The sequence below is a fragment of the Pogona vitticeps genome, chromosome 3, assembly GCF_051106095.1.
Source record: "Pogona vitticeps strain Pit_001003342236 chromosome 3, PviZW2.1, whole genome shotgun sequence".
NCBI classification, from domain to species: Eukaryota; Metazoa; Chordata; class Lepidosauria; order Squamata; family Agamidae; genus Pogona; species Pogona vitticeps.
The window spans coordinates 40,682,791-40,700,468 of record NC_135785.1 but is presented as its reverse complement, the minus strand read 5'-3'; the positions used below and the strand labels follow the sequence as shown (position 1 = coordinate 40,700,468).

General features: G+C 42.9%; 1 protein-coding gene across 2 annotated transcripts; it reads left to right on the top strand.

Moving 5' to 3' along the window:
• The first annotated feature begins 6,090 nt into the window (after positions 1-6,090).
• Positions 6,091-16,903, top strand: MRI1 (methylthioribose-1-phosphate isomerase 1). Of its 2 annotated transcripts, XM_020793155.3 has the most exons (6): positions 6,095-6,303; positions 8,711-8,952; positions 9,033-9,202; positions 12,607-12,783; positions 14,267-14,491; positions 15,839-16,903. In XM_020793155.3, the coding sequence occupies exons 1-6, from the start codon at positions 6,133-6,135 to the stop codon at positions 15,970-15,972; spliced, it is 1,119 nt and encodes a 372-aa protein (XP_020648814.3). In that variant the 5' UTR covers positions 6,095-6,132; the 3' UTR covers positions 15,973-16,903. The 2 variants fall into 2 exon arrangements, with proteins under 2 accessions (XP_072852053.2, XP_020648814.3); XM_072995952.2 differs by lacking the exon at positions 12,607-12,783 and having other exon boundaries at positions 6,091-6,303.
• The last annotated feature ends 775 nt before the right edge of the window (positions 16,904-17,678 follow it).

The following is a 17,678-nucleotide window of genomic DNA, read 5'->3' as shown; positions in this document are numbered from 1 at the left end:
AGGAACAGGACCTCAAACCCCCAAGTGAGTGGGATTATGTCTTGAAAAAGAACTCCTGGACAGGGTTCCTAGTGCAGATGAGGGTCTCAAAAGGGGAGGAAGAAAAGCATCAACCCCCTCCCCCTTATTATTGGGGTGAGACAGCCCCCAGGCAAGGACAATGCCATCTGAAGGAGACCAGACACAGAGAGTCAATGCCAACCAAGCTCCAACAGTGGAGAAAATGCCATCTTGAAGAGGAACAGGGCGAGGTGCTGATCTGAACAAGAGCAGGAGCCAGGACTGGGTGGCAGTTCAAGACCTGTCCTCTCTCATCAATTTGCCAGGGATCAATTAGGACGCAGATACAATCATCGATCTGGACTGTGAGGCTTGGGGACTTCGAATCTTGGCTTAAGCGCTTGGGTAGCTGGAACAGAATGGCACAACAAGGACAATTTTGGGATGAAACAAAATTTACCTTTCTAACAATACTAGAAATAGTGAGCTCCCATTACCAAGAGACAAAATTATTCAATCAACATTTGAAGAACTATAGTCAACAAGCAACAGGGAACAACGACGGAGGAAATGAGAGTGTGCCGGATGATGTATGCCAATCAAAAGAGGAACTAGAGGAAATTAATGGGGAAAACCTAACAGAAACAACGTCAATCTTGGATCTGAAGAGAGTATTAAGGGAAGACAAGGGGAGAAAATCAGCAAAACAAAACAAAAAAGCATGGAAGATCTATTGAAGATAGACCAAGTGCATAAAGAGCTAGTGGACATAAATCAGATGCACAAAATGGTTTCAGAGGGCATGAAAGATGGCAGAATGCTGAGAGACACAGAAACACAAAGGGAAAAAAGAGAAATTAGAAAGATGAAAAAGGGGAAAACAAGAAGGGGCCCCTTAATGTTCAAAAACATGTATATAACATCGGAAATTGTAAATGGGTATATCCTTTATATTAAAAGGGAGAATTAAATTGAAATAAGGGAGCCCTAATCAGGGTAAAGATGTAATATGGTAGGTTTTCATTTTAGGTAAACTAAACTAGATACAGTGGTGCCTCGCTTAACGAGTGCACCGTATAGCGATGTTTCCGTATAGCGATCCCTTTTTCGGGATCGCTATACGGAAACATAACCAATCGTCGCAATGGGGAAAACCCACATTGCGAAGATCGGGTATTGCAGCGGCCATTTTGGAGCCGCCGAACAACTGTTCGGCGGCTCCAAAATGGCCGCCGGAAGCCCGGAAATGGCTGCCGGCAGCCGTTTTCACGCCGTGCCCTCGCTTAGCGAAGGCGCGAAAATGGCTGCCGGCAATTGGAATCCTCGCTGAACGGGTAAGTAAGAAAGGTATTGGAACGCATTAAACAATACATTTTCCCTATCCGTTTAGCGACGATTTCGCATAGCGAGGGTTAATCCGGGACGGATTAACCTCGCTATGTGGGGCACCACTGTATATAGCTGGGGCATGGATCTGGAACCACTTTCAATGAGAATGTTATTAGAAGACCATGAGAATATCAACTGTATCAAATGATTATGTAATGTTCTTGTGTTTTATTGTTTTATCCTATACTGGAAGCCGCCTAGAGTGGTCGAGTAGACCAGATAGGCGGGGTATAAATCAAATAAATAAATAAATAAATAAATGAATAAATAAATAAATAAATAAATAAATAAATAAATAAATAAATAAATAAATAAATAAATAAATATTGTACACTATGAGAGTAATATTATGATAGTAGTCATATTATATACTAAAATATGTACATGAATGGTTTGAATGTCTGAAAGATGTCTGGAATGTGGGGAGACAACCGGGAAGACACTGAGATGTAAAAAACAAATAATTGTAAGCAAAGTATGTAACACGATGTTTGACAAGCACAAACCAATGTAGATAGATTGAAAAACTAATAAAATGTAAAAGAGAGAGAGAGAGAGAGACCTGTCCTCGCTGTGAGCATACCCTTCCTTGCTCCTCTATGCCTCAAGGTTCTGGCTGTCATGGAGTCCCAGACTGACCAGAAACACTCACTTGACCTGGTGACATTAAGTTGGGGAGGGGAGAAATCTGAGACTGAAGCAGATCTAATAGAGTCAACAAGCCGCCAAAGCAAGGCAAGCTAGTGACAATTGTTTCTTTGTACACCTTCTGCCAGTTGGAATAAACCTTTGTTAGAAGCACCTGTTGTTGAGTCTATGGCTCAGAGGATGGAGGAGGAACCACCTGCCACCCAGGCCAGGGTCAGCAAGTCTCCTACTTGCCACCCACTTTGTATAAGTGGTGACATTCCACCTGATCCAGGTATTACTTTTTGCATTGGTCTGATTTCTCTAACCTAGTTAGGCTGGCATAGCACAAATGGTGAAGCTGTTGAAGGTGAATTGCCTCAAATCACTGTATAATTCTCAGTTGCATGCTGAGTTGTGTCAATGCAACTGATAATATCTGTGATGATTTCTTAACATGGGGCCATTTTGCTTCCAAATTCCATGCCATCTGCATAGCTACACAAGAGGATTTTGGCTATTACATCCTTAACAGTAGCAAATTATTTTATGGGCTTTGTAAAAAGTAACACAGCAAATTGCTTTTCAAAAGTAAATTCCAAATTCTGATTCTCATTCTGTCCTAGCCTTAGAGATGGCATGGACAGGAGCTGCCACCATCTGCACTTAGTGAACCTGGCCAGGGTGTTTGGACTTGGTAGGGATTAGAATCTAACAACATCCTTAGGGCCGCAGGTATCACGGGTCTGCCCTAAACTGTCACCCATCTTCTGGAGTGTTTGAATTCTGTTTCATAGTTCACAGAAGACATGCTGAACATATGGAAGAAGTCAAGCAGGACTGTGGCTGCAGACTACTACCCCACTGTCTTTTCTGCAGTCTACTACACTCATGCAGTTAATATGCACATAGGTACCCTTTGTTTGGTCAGAGATCTCACCATCCTGTTCCAACATATGCACACAGACTCTGTTCAATATCCCCCATTCAATCGTTACAGTGGCTAATATAAAAACAATAGTAAAACATACTTGCTTGACATTATGACTCCAGTCTACAATAATTCCCATGGCAGACATCTGTGAAGTCTATAAGACCGTTACAGAATAAACAGTTTTCTTTTGAACAGACAAAATGAAATCCCCTCAAACCAGGAAGCACTATTCTAGAACTATTTTGTTGAATTTCTCAGGGACAGTAACACTCTTCTATCACAATCCCAGCCAAAGCAAGTGAGCTGCTACATCAATATTATTGGTTATTAAATTGGTTATTAAATTGGTTATTAAAAATTAAAATAGCAGCTTATTTTACCAGTAATCAAGTTGAAGTAATTAGATTTTAACACTTGAATTGTTAATGAAAATTAACAATGAAAATGAAAATGCTTAAAATTGCTTTATAATATTAGGAGTCTTTGTATATTCTATTATTATCCAACTTACTGTGATTTACTGTAGTAGTAAGTTGGATAATAATAGAATATGCAAAGAAACAACACACACATTAGAAATGGCTTGGAAGAGCAGATTTTAAAGAGTCAGAAGACAGTTGCCACCATACTACAGTTGGAAGCTGTATACCAATCCCATAGAGTCTGCCCAGCTTTATACCATGGATATTGTTTCCAGACCTGTTTGGTATTTAGAAAATGACCAGTGTCCTGGTAAATATGTCAGGTGTTATACCCAACTACACTGAATTATGCTTTCTAATTCCACAATTGACATCCCCAGCATTACTGGCTGTGCATTATACCAACAGAAGTGCTTTGGGAATAGCACTTTTCACCTCAGCAACAGCACAATTACCACACACATGAAATTACACAATAGGATTATAGCCAATGAACTGGAGATGTATCAGAAAAAGCCAGTGGCCATCTGGATAAAATGTTAATAAACAAACACATTGTCCCTAAATCCACCTATATATGTAGGTGCATGAATAGACACCTGTTCACTTCAGCAGAACAAAATAATGCTTCCTTATGGCGCATTGAATCAATCTGGTGCACACAGGGTCCTATACCAAGCTTCAAGGCACTGTTTACCTCAGCCCCCTTTTTGTTCCAGTTGCATGGAAACAGAGAGGAGCAAGAGAGACCCCTTATTTTGCACAAGTGGTGGACTGAGGCTATACCTGAGGGACTTGCTACGGGTGTAAAATGGATGAATTCACTTTTTAAAAAAGCTAATCACATGATGCAATAGCCAATTCAAATCAGTCCAGCCCATTTTGCTCTTGATATGAAGTATTTTTTTCTATGTCACTGAGGCTTCTACTTTTTTAAAATAAATGATTTGAATGCCTTTTCTGCATGAGGCCAGTTGTTTCATTCTCCAAAAGGATGTGAGGCATGATTGTGGGTGGTACTCTGGTGATGTACTAAGCTGGATGTGATGTTTTAGACAAAAGCACTCATCCCCACAATCTTTCTCAGCACCACCTTCTTAGATGGGGTGAGACTTATTAGTGGGGTGAGGAAACATCATCATATATCTCCCACTCTGGCTGCATTGAATTGGCTGCCCGTACGCTTCTGCGTCGATTTCAAAGTATTAATGATTACAGTACTTATAAAGCCCTAAATGGTTTAGGACCTTGTTATTTGACGGAACGCCTTCTCCCACCAAAGTCTACCCATTTCACTCGATCTAGTCTGGAGGTGCAACTGAGGGGCCTAACGCCGAGAGAGGCCCGGAAGGAAAAAACAAGAAACCGTGCCTTCTTGGCAGTGGCTCCTCGGTTGTGGAACAACTTACCTTCAGAGATCCGTATGGCCCCTTCGCTGGGTGTCTTTAAAAGACAATTAAAAACATGGCTGTTCAGGCAGGCCTTCCCTCCGGCTATTATTTGATTTATTTTTGCTTGCCATCTTGAACGATTATTTATTTTATTTTTGAACGTTGATATTATTTTAATTGTCTTTGTTGTGTTTGATGTATGCCGCCCAGAGTAGTCGAAATGACAAGATGGGCGGGATAGAAATGTAATAAATAAATAAATAATAAATAAATAAATAGATCTCCCCTCAGATACACCATAAAAAGTGCCTTAAGTTACATCCAAGAGAGACAGCCTCAAAGAATGGCATGGTTGGTGATACTGGAAGCTGTAGAGAGGACCTGCAGGAACAGAAGGGAGAAACACCACCTGGCCTGTTGCCACCCACCAAGGCAACCAAAGCTGTCTCCACCCCAGGACAACCCTGAAGCCAGGTTGAAATGGATCCGGATGATCTGTCTCAGGGAGGAATTGGGCTGTGGAGCTGTATCAGCCACAGGCTCATGGTGTTCAAAGGCATTCCACCCACATTCAATAGAAGCAAAATTGCAGTATTGTTTTCCTCGCAGTAAGAACTGCTGTCTGATATTAAATTTTGTGTGTGCGCGTGTATATCTTCATGACGACTTTTCACTGCCGGCACTGGAGGCATTTGACCTGATCTATATGGGGGAAGAATATGCGGGCTCTCATGAAGAGTGCTACAAACACAGGATAAAGTTGGTCTGGTGGTTTCCTTCCTTGAAAGGCTATTGAGAAGATACATGCGTCCCATCCCCATTCAGTGCCAGGTCTTTAAATGTCCTCATTCCAATTGTAAGACGCCCTTAGGCGTCACCTTGCCCAGTCTCATCAGGAAAGGGTAGGCGAATAGTCTACTCTCACTTTTAACACTTCTTGCGCTCAGATTTAGCGGGTGACCTTAACAGAAAAATCTGCTTCGGGGGAAGACTTACACCTTCCGCCCCCCGCCCCTGCTGACCCTGATGCGGATCGGGACCAGGCGAGAGAGTTTTCTTCAGTGTAAAACGAAAAGAAAGCGATCTTAAACTACGCGTCTTATCTGGAAATCTACCTCCTCGGGCATAAGGGGACCCTGAGTTTATTGCTGGACTTTAGATGCCCTTATTTTCCCGAAAGAGCCGGTTAAGGCTTGAATTGAAATTAATGGGAAAGAAAACCCGGAAAAAGCCACCTCGTGCAGGCAATCTACTGCTTCGATACCCCGACCGAGAGAGGAGGCGTGCCGCCTTGATCGGTGCTATCTAGGACCCAGCGGACAGACGCCGGAGTCAACCCCACGGGCCGCCTTTCCTCTGCAGCTGCTGGATGCGGTTCCGCCTCCTGTCGTCGGACCCGAAGTCAGCCATGAGTTTGGAAGCCATCCGGTACCGCCGGGGTTCCCTGCAGATCCTCAACCAGCTTCTGCTGCCGCAGCAGAGCCTTTACGAGGAAATCGGGAACGTTCGCCAGGGCTGGGAGGCCATCCGGGCCATGAAGGTGCCGCCATGCGGGACGGGGGGAAGCCCAAAAGCTCCGATGGTCAGCTTAGGTTTTAGGGGTCCCCGGGAAACCCAAGGCTGACGCGCTTTTCACTCCTGAGAGCGAGCCCCTTAAGGGGCAGCCAGCGTTTCAACTGGTAGAGGCTCTGTTGATCCCCAGGGAATAAAACTACACAATTTTTGTGGCGTATTCTGTGCTGGGAGTGCCTCACCCGCTTCTCACGCTGTGATGTTGTGAATTGATTGGAAGATTGAGTGCAATATATTCCTTGTAGAAAGTTCAGGTCCTTTGTAAATACAGCTGTAATGGAGAGCCACAAGGGTGGGCAAAATGTCGCCCTCCAGATGTTTTGGGGCTGTCACTCCCATCAGTCCTGACCGGCCTACTTAGTTGTGTCCAACGTCAGTATGAGAGACCACCTCTAAGGTGGAGAGCACAAGGATGGAAAACTTCCCATACACACACCCCCTCCCAATTGCCCTGCTTCCAGTCTTTTAATGGCTGTTTGTTGGGTGGAGAGGTATTGGCCACTGGCCATATTCTGCTGGAAAGGATTGAAAGAGGCAGGGGTTGGATAGATTTTTCAATCAATAAGCAGATTTTAAATAGCTCTGAGAGACAAACTCAAGTCAGAAATGAGTGTCCATGTCTTATTTGAAATATCTATAAGCCACTTTTAAGAGGTGGTGTGCAACAAAATAAAAAGATATAAACAGTGATATATGTAACACAATGATCAAATCAAAATTAATGGTTGCAACTAGCTAGCCCTGTATTATGACACCCCTAGTAGAGTCCTGGCTTGGTTGTATGGAGCAGACTAGATGGATGAGTCTTGAGGGCCTGCTTGAATGTCTGTACTGGTAGGGCTTGGAGGATCATTGCTTGAAATGGTTCCATAGGTGGGGGCCAGTGCTGTGAAGGCCCCGTCCCTCATGCAGATCGGCCTAATGGCTTTTACAGGTAGGCTTATAAATTGGAGCTGGGATGTTGTCCAGGTGAATGTGAAGTTACAGCGTACTAGAACGTGATGCAAAATATGGCTGATTTCTCTTTTCAACTGGTTTGAGATGTTAAAGAACAATTCAGATTGATCCTTTCCAGTTAAAGCAGAATGTTGTTGTTGCTATCTGCTGTCAAGTTGCCTCCAAACAAAAAAGAGGAAGGCTGAATACAAGGTGGACTGACTCCTTAAAGGAAGCTGCAGGCTTGAGTTTACAAGAACTAAGCAGGAATGGCTCGTTCATAGGGTTGCCGTAAGTTGGAGGTGGCTTTCCAACATGTCACAACAACAACTTTAAGAGCTGGTTAGCATGACCAGCACATGATTGAAATCAGCCCTCAGGCTAGGGGAAAGAGTAAAATAAAAATCAGTTTTCAATTTGATGTATTTATTGAGATATCCATCCAGAAATTATTGGTTGTTTTCACAATATAAGGAAGGACAACCACAACCAAAAGCTGAATGATTTTCTCAGAAGCCTAAGTAAGATTAACACAGTTCACTCCCCTGCCATTACTCGAATCTCTTTCCCTCACACACACATTCCTCTGTGGGCTGAGCATGTTTCAGGGAGGCAAAGTGAAGTTATCAATTATTCTGAAGAATTTGGTGATGAGCCTCCCTCACTCTTTGCTTTCACAAGTATTTCTCTATACATTTCTTTTGGCATTTTTTTTAAAAGAAAAAAGTCAGAAGTGGAAGTTAGATCTTCTTCACACCAGAATTTGAAGACATACATTTTGAAATAGGGTGCATTCCCATTAATTACAACAGTATTTCAAAAGTAAATCTCAGTAGGTTGTTTTATGACTTAATACACTGATTATTACTGTTTTCAAAGAGAGAGATGTTAGTGCATTTTGCAAAAACAGAACAACAATGAAAAAAAAGTGTTGTGATGACTTTAAGACTAACAAATCAATGTGAAGTTTCAGGGATTACAATCCACTTGTATCTGAAGTGAATTGTGATTCAAATAATCGCATACTGAAATACATCTGTTAGTTTTAAGGATGCCACAATACTGCTTTTGTCTTTTTGTTTGTTTTTGTTAATTGTCTGTTCCTTTTATTTTTAAAAAAAATAGGATTGGTGAAATAAGGTCATAAAACTTGAAAAATTCCTGTCAAAATACCTTTTAAAATAAACTATTAAATTTATAGATACAAGTATTGAAGAACCTTTGAAAAGTAACTTTTAAAAGTACTTTGAAAATGGTACATATTAGACCAACAAAGTGCCTTTCCCCTACTTTTTGTGTTATTTTTTTTAAATGTAAACTATTACGCTACTGTTATCAAATGAAAAAAAGCTAACTTATTAAAAGTAATTATGTTCATTGCAATTTGTCGCTTCCAAACTTTGCTATGCATAACCCTAAAGGAGAGGCCTGTCTTTCAGGTGCGGGGTGCTCCAGCCATTGCCATTGTGGGCTGCCTGAGTTTGGCAGTTGAGCTACATGATAAAAGAAGTGCAGAAGAGAGTGTGGGCGACTTGGAAAGATTTGTGTTAGACTCACTGAACTACCTAGTAAGTGCTCGGCCAACTGCAGTCAATATGGCCCAGGCAGCTCAGGAACTTGGCTGTTTTGTCCAGCAAGAAGCCAAGCGCGAAGGGGCTACTGCCAAGAGCTTGTGTGAAAGGTGAGGCCCCAACACCTTTTCACTGCATTCCCACTTACTGTCCTTCCACATATTATAGTTGGTGTTACCTCTCATCACAGTGTGATCAACTGGGCAGAAGCCATGTTGGATAAAGACCTGAAAGACAACAGAAACATTGGGGACCACGGAGCTCACCACCTCCTGCAGCAAGTCGGGCAGGACAAAGTGATAGTCCTGACTCACTGCAACACAGGGTCTCTGGCCACTGCTGGCTATGGCACTGCACTTGGTAAGTGACATCTCTGTGCATCCAGGAAGCACTATCCTGAAGTACAAAATCCTTCTGGGGACTCCTGGCTGCCCATTCCAACTGTCGGAAGGTTCTTCACTATTTTTCCATTGAGACTAATTGATACAAGAAGGTGTGTGATTCATTGAGTAGAAATAGAAATCTGGGTTAAGTGATATCTTTGTTGTTGTTTAGTCGTTAAGTCATGTCCGACTCTTCATGACCCCATGAACCGGAGCACGCCAGGCCCTCCTGTCTTCCACTGCCTCCCGGAGTTTGGTCAAATTCATGTTGGTTGCTTCGGTGACACAGTCCAGCCATCTCGTCCTCTGACGTCCCCTTCTCCTCTTGCCTTCACGCTTTCCCCAAATCAGGGTCTTTTGCAGGGAGTCTTCTCATGAGATGGCTAAAGTATTGGAGCCTCAGCTTCAGGATCTGTCCTTCCAGTGAGCACTCAGGGTTGATTTCCTTCAAAATGGATAGGTTTGTTCTTTATTTAATCACAAAAAATCCATCTGGAGGAATAAGCCGAAGGAAAATAACTTAAAAGCTGGATGACCTACTTAAGTCATATCTTTACTTAATCACAAAAAATCCATTTGGAGGCAGAACCTGATGGAAAATAACTTAAAAGCTGCCAAGGTCACGTCTAACCTCTACCTTGCTAAGGTAGAGGCTGCTAGAAAAGCCTACTTCGCTGTCCGGATAAGCAAAGCATCCAATCAGCAGGCAGAACTTTTCCGTATAGTACGCGAACTATCTGGAATTGGCCACAACAATTGGCCATCTAGCTTTTCTTGTGACCAGTTTGCAGCATTTTAAAAATCAAAAGTGGAGGCCATCAGCCGGAATCTTGCACCCTATTTGAAAACAGTGGATCGAGCAGAGACATCCAGCGCAGCACCTTGTCGATTGAGAATTACTCAGTTTCAACTTGTGATGTCCACAGAGATAGACAAGGTCCTTGATCGCTGCTGAGCCTCCTCCTCCTCCTCCTCCCTTGCCCAGCATGGCTAATCAAAGCTGCCAGTCTGGTGATAGCCCAGAATGGGCCACTGAAATAATAAATGGGTCTCTTTTTGAGGTTAAGGAAATGCTCATAAGGCCCATTAGAAAGAAACAGAACTTGGTGGCAAACAACATTGGCAATTATATGCCCATCGCCAATGTTTCTTTTCTTATCAAGGCAGTTGAGTGGGTGGTGGCCGACCAGCTTCAGGCTCTCTTGGATGAAACAAGCCCTGGATCCATTTCAGTCAGGCTTCAGACTGTGCCACGGCATGGAAATGGCATTGGTCACCCTGCTGCATGACCTACTTAGGGAGGCCAACAGGGGCAAAATGTCCTTGCTTGTCCTCCTTGATATCTCAGCCACCTCTGATACCGTTGACCACGGTATCCTCCTGGGGAGGCTCTCCAAGTTGGGAATTGTGGCCTTGCTCTCACTTGGCTCTGGTCCTTCTTGGAGGGCCGTCACCAGAGAGTTCAGCTTGGGGAAAATGTATCAGCCCCATGGTCCATCAGTTGTGGGGTCCTGCAGGGTTCATCATCTCCCCAATGCTGTTTAATATCTATATGAGGCTGTTGGGGGGGGGGTCATCCGGGGATGTGGAGCTTCATGTCACCAATATGCTGATGAGACCCAGCTGTACATTGCCTTTTTTCCATATGCATTGGATGCCGTTCTTGGGTGCTGCCCAGAGGCTGTTTTGCAATGGATGCAGTCAAATGGACTAAGCTGGAACCCGGAGAAGACGGAGGTCTTGCGGGTGGGTGGCCCCGATGTCAGTGGTTTGGGGAACTCCCTCTCTTTTTTTGGGGGGGGTGACTCTCACTACAAATAATTTGGTTCGCAATCTGGGGGTCCATCTTGACCCAGAGCTTCTGTGGTTCGGTATGCCCATTTACATGTTCGGTGGATCACCCAGCTGCATCCCTATCTAGACGCGGGTGTACTCACCACACTGGTCCATGCGCTCGTAGTCTCAAGAATAGACTACTGTAACACTCTCTATGTGCGGCTTCCTTTGAGACTGATGCAGAAGCTCCAGATGGTCCAGAACATGGTGGCCAGGCTATTAACAGGGGTGAAAAGATTTCACCATATTTCCCCCACCTTGGCTGCCTTACATTGGCTACCTATTTGCTTCCGCATTGATTTCAAGGTGCTAACCATTACATACAAAGCCCTTAATTATTAGGCCCTTGATACCTGGCAGACCGCCTTCTTCCGTCCAGTTCTACCTGTATCACCCACTCCAGTCAGGCCAGGCTGCTGAGGGGCCTAACACCAAGAGAGGCCCAGTGGGGGGAAAAACCAGAAATTGGGCCTTCTCAGCAGTGGCCCCTCGCCTCTGGAATACCTTACCTGTAAAGATCCGCCTGGCTCCCTTGCTGAGGACCTTTGAGACTAACTTGAACACATGGCCATATAGGCAGGCCTCCCCTACAGCCATTACCTAGCTTATCTCACCTTTTCTCTCTCTTCCTTCTTTTCTTCCCTTTCCCATCTTGGACTCTGTGATCAATCTGGATTTAATTTTTATGTAATATGTAAACCGCCCAGCGTAGACACGTTCTAGATGGGCGGGGAGATATATATATATTTAAGAAAGCTTCTGGAAAATGTGAAAGCCTGCTTTGTTTGCAAGGTTTGTTTCTTTATATAAACAAACAAACACACTTTACAAACAAAGCAGGCTTTCACATTTTCCAGAAGCTTTCTTCAGACTTAGATAGTGTAAGATATTGAGGATGGGAAAGAAGAAAAAAGTCTAAACAACCTGTCCAGGTGTAATAATCTTTGTTTTTAAATGCAGATTGCTTGCAAGATTGAGATTGCAGAGTCAGGATATTAAAGAAAGGAGAAGATATACATGTTTCTGTTAGTCATCTTTCCTTTATCCACAAACAGGCCGTTAATGCCGTAGATCTGTCAATTGCCTTCAGTGAGGCATACAAAGCCTATGGCAGGCTTAGAGCAGAAAAACAGAAAGCAACATAGCATTCGTTGTGCCAGTAAAACAGGAGACCAAACACAGATGTAACTCTAAGTTAAGAAATCAGTTAAAGAAACTTTTGCAGTCATATCTATTTGTAGGAGATGAATGTAATATTAAGGACAAAGGGCTAGGAATTCTAGCTATACTAAAAGATTGCTGTCTGTTACGGCAAACTGAAGAATATGTAATCATGTTGCTGTTGTTGGAGTATAGTTCCCATAATTCCACTTGGGGCTGGTAGGCTAATGAACTGTCTAGTCACAGCTGGTGGGAGTTGTAATCCATTGTCAACTCAGCCACAGATTCTCCAGTTCCCCCATATATAGCAGAAACTCCCTCATGCCCTGCTTTAATCCGGTGCAGTGCTGTCTTGTCAGGACTTACAATGTTGTTTTGTATTAGGTATTATTCGTTCCTTGCATGCTATGGGTCGCCTGGAGCACGTCTACTGCACCGAGACACGGCCGTATAATCAGGGAGCTCGGCTGACTGCTTATGAGCTAGTGTATGAGCAGATTCCTGCCACGCTCATTGCCGACAGCATGGCCTCAGTGGCTATGAAGGAGAAAAAGATATCAGGTGAAGATTTGTTTTGTATTCTTCTTTCTCCTGCTTGGTCACTAACTCATCTCCTTATCGGTCTAACATTTTTCTTTCTTAAGCCACTAATTTAGTATTGTGGTTGGATTTAGTGAGACACATTGTAAACAAACTTTTAGCAATAGCCAGTATTGGGGAGGTAGTTTGGCCACCTGAGTTGCAAGCTGTTGGTGGCACTTACATAGCTTGGGGCATCTTGAGTGTTGAAAGAGAGTTAGCACTACTAGCATTCGGAAAAGGAACCCCAGCCAGTGTGATGTAACCATTGTGTTTCACTATAGCTGTCATCCACTCTTGGGTCACTCTTTTTCAACATATGGAAGCTGTTATATTTCTTTGCCTCCAGAAGCCCTATGAAGCTCATGTGTCAGATTGGTATGTACTTATGAGTCAAAAGCTGGCCTGGGAGGAAGTGGGTGCATAGCTGGCGAAGATGCTGTTCCATTCATCAGCACTGACCTCTTATAGGCTCAGAAAGGTCAGATGGTTTGCCTGCTCTCACCTAACTCAATAGTTCACCATCTACTTCCAATCTACTCTGATGCCAGAATTTCAAGCCTAGATTACCAAAAGGGACCTTTGCAACTAGCAAAAGAAAATTTTAGAGCAGGGATTGGAAAAAGGCAGTATCTGGACTATGCTGTTTCCCCAAGACTGTTTTTTGAGATCCCCATGGAGTTCCCCATTGACTCCCTTGTGCTGAATGGTTTTTCAGCCAAAAAATAGTGTTTTGATCCTCATTACCTTGTGGTTTTTGCATGAGGGGGAGTAGCAGCTCCTCCCCAGTCCCACAAAACCCACCCAAACCTTAAAAGTCAAGAGCAAAAATAGTTTGCAGCTGGATTTTCCTCCCCCTCCCCACAACCTTTGGCCATTGGTGGTGCTGGGGATGAAAATTTGGTCTCCTGGTCTACCTCTTTTCAGCCTTGTCTCCTCTGCCTACTCCAAATTAGCATGGACTCTGATCATTTGTACAGAGAAGCAAGTTTGAACACATACCCGTCTTCTAATTCTGACAGTGTTCTAATTCTGACAAACACACCTTGCTTGTGTTTCTTACATCTTCTGTATCTCATGCTACACAAAAGCTTGCTGGTATTCTAAATTTACCACAGGTGATGAACACCACTATTCCTTTATCCGTCTTGAGATGTGGAAGCAACTTCCACGTTCTTGGTTTGGAGGAATGTTAAAGGAACCCAAGTGCAGAAAACTAGGTGGGCATATTCTTTACAATTCCATAGCCACACTCTTCCCAATTGGCTGGAACCCGGCAGCTGTATTGTGCCATCCTTCAAGGATCTCCTAGATCTATGGTGCACATGCTTAACATCACAGCAGGGGCCCAGGTTTGGCTCTATTTGCTGCTTATTTGGCTTTATGGAAGCCTGAATGTGGCAGACATATGACCTTGAAGTAGGGTCCTGGCTTTAGGATTTTTATGTATTTATTTTTAATCCAGCCATCTTCGTGGGAGCAGACAGGGTCGTGGCCAATGGAGACACTGCCAACAAAGTGGGTACTTACCAGCTGGCTATTGCAGCAAAGCACCATGGGATTCCTTTCTATGTGGCAGCACCTAGCACTTCATGTGACCTTAGTTTGGAACATGGTGGTCAAATCATCATTGAGGAGCGGCCAAGCCAGGAACTGACAGACATTAGTGGTGTACGAGTTGCAGCGCCAGGTACAGTATGTATGTGTGTGTGAAGTCACTGACATTTCAAGTTCCATTTGCAGGGCAATGATTTAACAGCTGCATACGTCAGGCTACATAGTCCAGCCAGTTTACTTTGTTGGAGTGAACATTCATAAGTCAAGGAAGAGTGGCTGGAGCATCCTCAAATGCATCACAAGCTGGCAGTTTTCAGTTTATGGGACAGCAAATCCACTCTTGCTTTTACTCTGAACTTTGCAAGAGCTATTTATAGTGTTCAACTATTTGGGGGACACTTTCAAGACCTTGAACAGATCCTGTGCTGCCTAGAGCAGATTCCAGAGCAGATACCCTAGCGCAGATTCACAGCCCTGCAAATTCAGAGTCACCAGGCCCCATCCCGAGGGATGAAAACCATTTGCCAGAGTAGTGGCATGTTCACTAAATGGGTGAGGTCTAAATCTAAATAAATAAATAAAAAATAAATAAATACTTTTTCTAAGTCAGGAGGTCACTTCAGGGCAAATATAAACAAATCACGGTCTGGGAGCCAATTATTCTTCCCGGTACTCACCAAAGGCTGCACGGAGTCCCTAATCTCTCCTCTCTGGATAAAAGTAAATAAATAAAATTGAAAGTTTCTCAAAGTGCATTTCCGCCTTTGAAAAACTTGGATGAATGTTAGCTATACCTGCTGGAATAATATGATTGACTGAAATATTGTTCATGAATTAGGAAGAAAGCATAGGCCTTTACTGTATGCCTCAGAGTGCTCCTAGTCTTTTGCTCAAGGAACCTGAAAGCATAAGAATTTTCATCACGCTGTTTACCTTGGCATCTTATATTCCTTGAATGCTTTGCGTTCATTCCTCTGCAAGCAGTTGCTTGGACATTCTCTCAGTGCACACTTTTATATGCCTCTTCTTTGGAGAGGCCTACATTACATTTGACTAGCTGGATAGCTCAGTGAGTTAGGTATCTGGCTGCACAGTCAGAGGTTGGGAGTTCGATTCCCCACTGGGCTTCCTGAGAGTACAGCTAGCCTGTGTGGCCTTGGGCAAGCTGCAAAGTCCCAGGATGCCCCCCCCCCGCCCCAGAAGAAGGGAATGGTAAACCGATTCTGAGTATTCTCTACCTGGAAAAGCCTGAAAAGGATCTTTGTAAGTTACAATTGACTCAGCAGCACATAATTATTATTTATATTGCATTTGGGAGCAGAAAAGTAGGAAATTGAGTTAGCTGAACCAGTGATTATTAGCCATACCAGCTTTGGATAATAGGGATTGTTGTCCCTTGAGTGTATCTGATGGGCCCCAACTTGAGAGAAGCTGCACTAGATATTGTCAGGACAATTGATTATTCTCTCTTTATTCCCAGGCATTGGTGTCTGGAATCCAGCTTTTGATGTCACCCCCCACAACCTGATAACGGGGGGCATTGTCACTGAAGTTGGTGTTTTTGCTCCAAGTGAACTTCAAGCGGCACTGACTCGGACAGTAAGCAAAGAATGAGTATATTCTGCTAAGTTGTTGCTGGATTTGTGGGCAAGAGTCTGGCAGATCTTGAATCCCTCCTGACAGAGAGAGCAGCACTGGACTTTGATGTACTCTTGTGCTCTTGGCCTCTGTATTTTTACACTTTTGATCAGTATCCTTAAATGACGCTTTGCAAGGAGCACATATTTATATGTGTCTTGCTTTACAGACGTAATATCCAGATTAAATAAGTTTTTTTAAATATAAACACTGTATTGTGCCTAGTTCTTAAGGTAGTCTATAAAGAATATGTATAAAGACAATGATTATTTGGCTCCATAGCAATTTCTGACTTTTACATTTTTTACTTGTGCTGTATTCATGAACTGCATTTTCCTAGTCCCAAGAAAATCAGAGAATATGTTTTCTAAATCTCAAGGTAAAATCCTCAAGGCATGACTTGACATCTTCATGGCAGAAGTAATTTCTTTTATTCTTGAGAGAGCCAGTGCTCCTTGAAAGAAGTCCTACATTGCTCAAAATCAAATTAACTTACGTGTGAAGCTTAGCTGTTGATTTGGAGCTACCTTCAGTAGCTTTTGCTTCCCATTCTGGCTTTTGTATATTTCCCTTCTGCTTCATAAGTTGTCAGGCTAAAATGGACTTATTTTGACTTCAGTGGAAAATTGTGCAGAAACTGTTTTCAAATGGGATGGAAATCCTGGAGTGGGAAGATGTTGAATAATTGTATATCTGTTACATCTATAATTTGATGTTGAATAAAATTATATCTGTTGCATACTATTTACATTTTGCAGTAGGAAGAATATAATGATATACTGTACTACTAAACCAAAACTTGACCTTTATTATTTGCCCGCTATCCTGGGAAGCTCACAAATAGTGCTTAGAGGGTGACCATATGCCTTTGTTTTTGTGTGGATTAAAGAGGAATTGCTTCAAAGTAGGTGAAGAGAGATTGAATTATTTGTTCAAAGAGGGAATTGTGGCTTTTTAAAAAAAAACATTATTTCTTGTTGTTTTGTTTGTTTGTTCCATTTGGTTTTTCCCCTTGTAGCTGAAAGGAATTTTGGAAGTACAGTATTTCAGCTGTTTACAGTGATGGGACTGACCTAAAAGTATTTCCTTGTCTAAACGTTATAAAATTCATTTTAAGTGGGCCTTTTTCTGTATTGACTGGAAGGACTTCAAATGCACTTTTAAAAAAACTACTCCAGGTTTATGCAACAACCACCAAACCTGAAGAGGCAGAAATTGACCAGTTCTATGAAGACTAAAAACACCTTCTAGAATTGACACCAAAGAAAGATGTTCTTCTCATTATAGGGGACTGAGATGCTAAAGTAGGGAGTCGAGAGAGATAAATGAAACAACAGGTACGTTTGGCCTTGGATTTCAAAACAAAGCAGGGCAAAGACTAATAGAGTTTTCTCAAGAAAACAAGCTGGTCATCACAAACACTTTTTTCCAGCAACACAAGAGGCAACTCTATACATGGAGATCACCAAATGGGCAATACCTAAATCAGATTGATTAGATTCTCTGCAGCCAAAGATGGAGAAGCTCTATACAGTCAGCAAAAACAAGACCTGGAGCTGATTGTGGCTCTGATCATCAGCTTCTTATAGCAAAATTCAAGCTTAAACAGAAGAAAGTAGGAAAAATCACTGGGATAGTCAGGTATAATTGAAACCAAATCCCTTATGAATACACAGTGGAAG

Excerpts from the sequence above, each read along its gene's own strand:
- MRI1 (XM_020793155.3), top strand. The coding sequence starts at position 6,133 with ATGCGGTTCCGCCTCCTGTCGTCGGACCCGAAGTCAGCCATGAGTTTG. Across the intron at positions 9,203-12,606 it reads TGGCTATGGCACTGCACTTG|GTATTATTCGTTCCTTGCAT; the intron begins GTAAGTGACATC and ends GTTTTGTATTAG. Across the intron at positions 12,784-14,266 it reads GAAGGAGAAAAAGATATCAG|CCATCTTCGTGGGAGCAGAC; the intron begins GTGAAGATTTGT and ends TTTTTAATCCAG.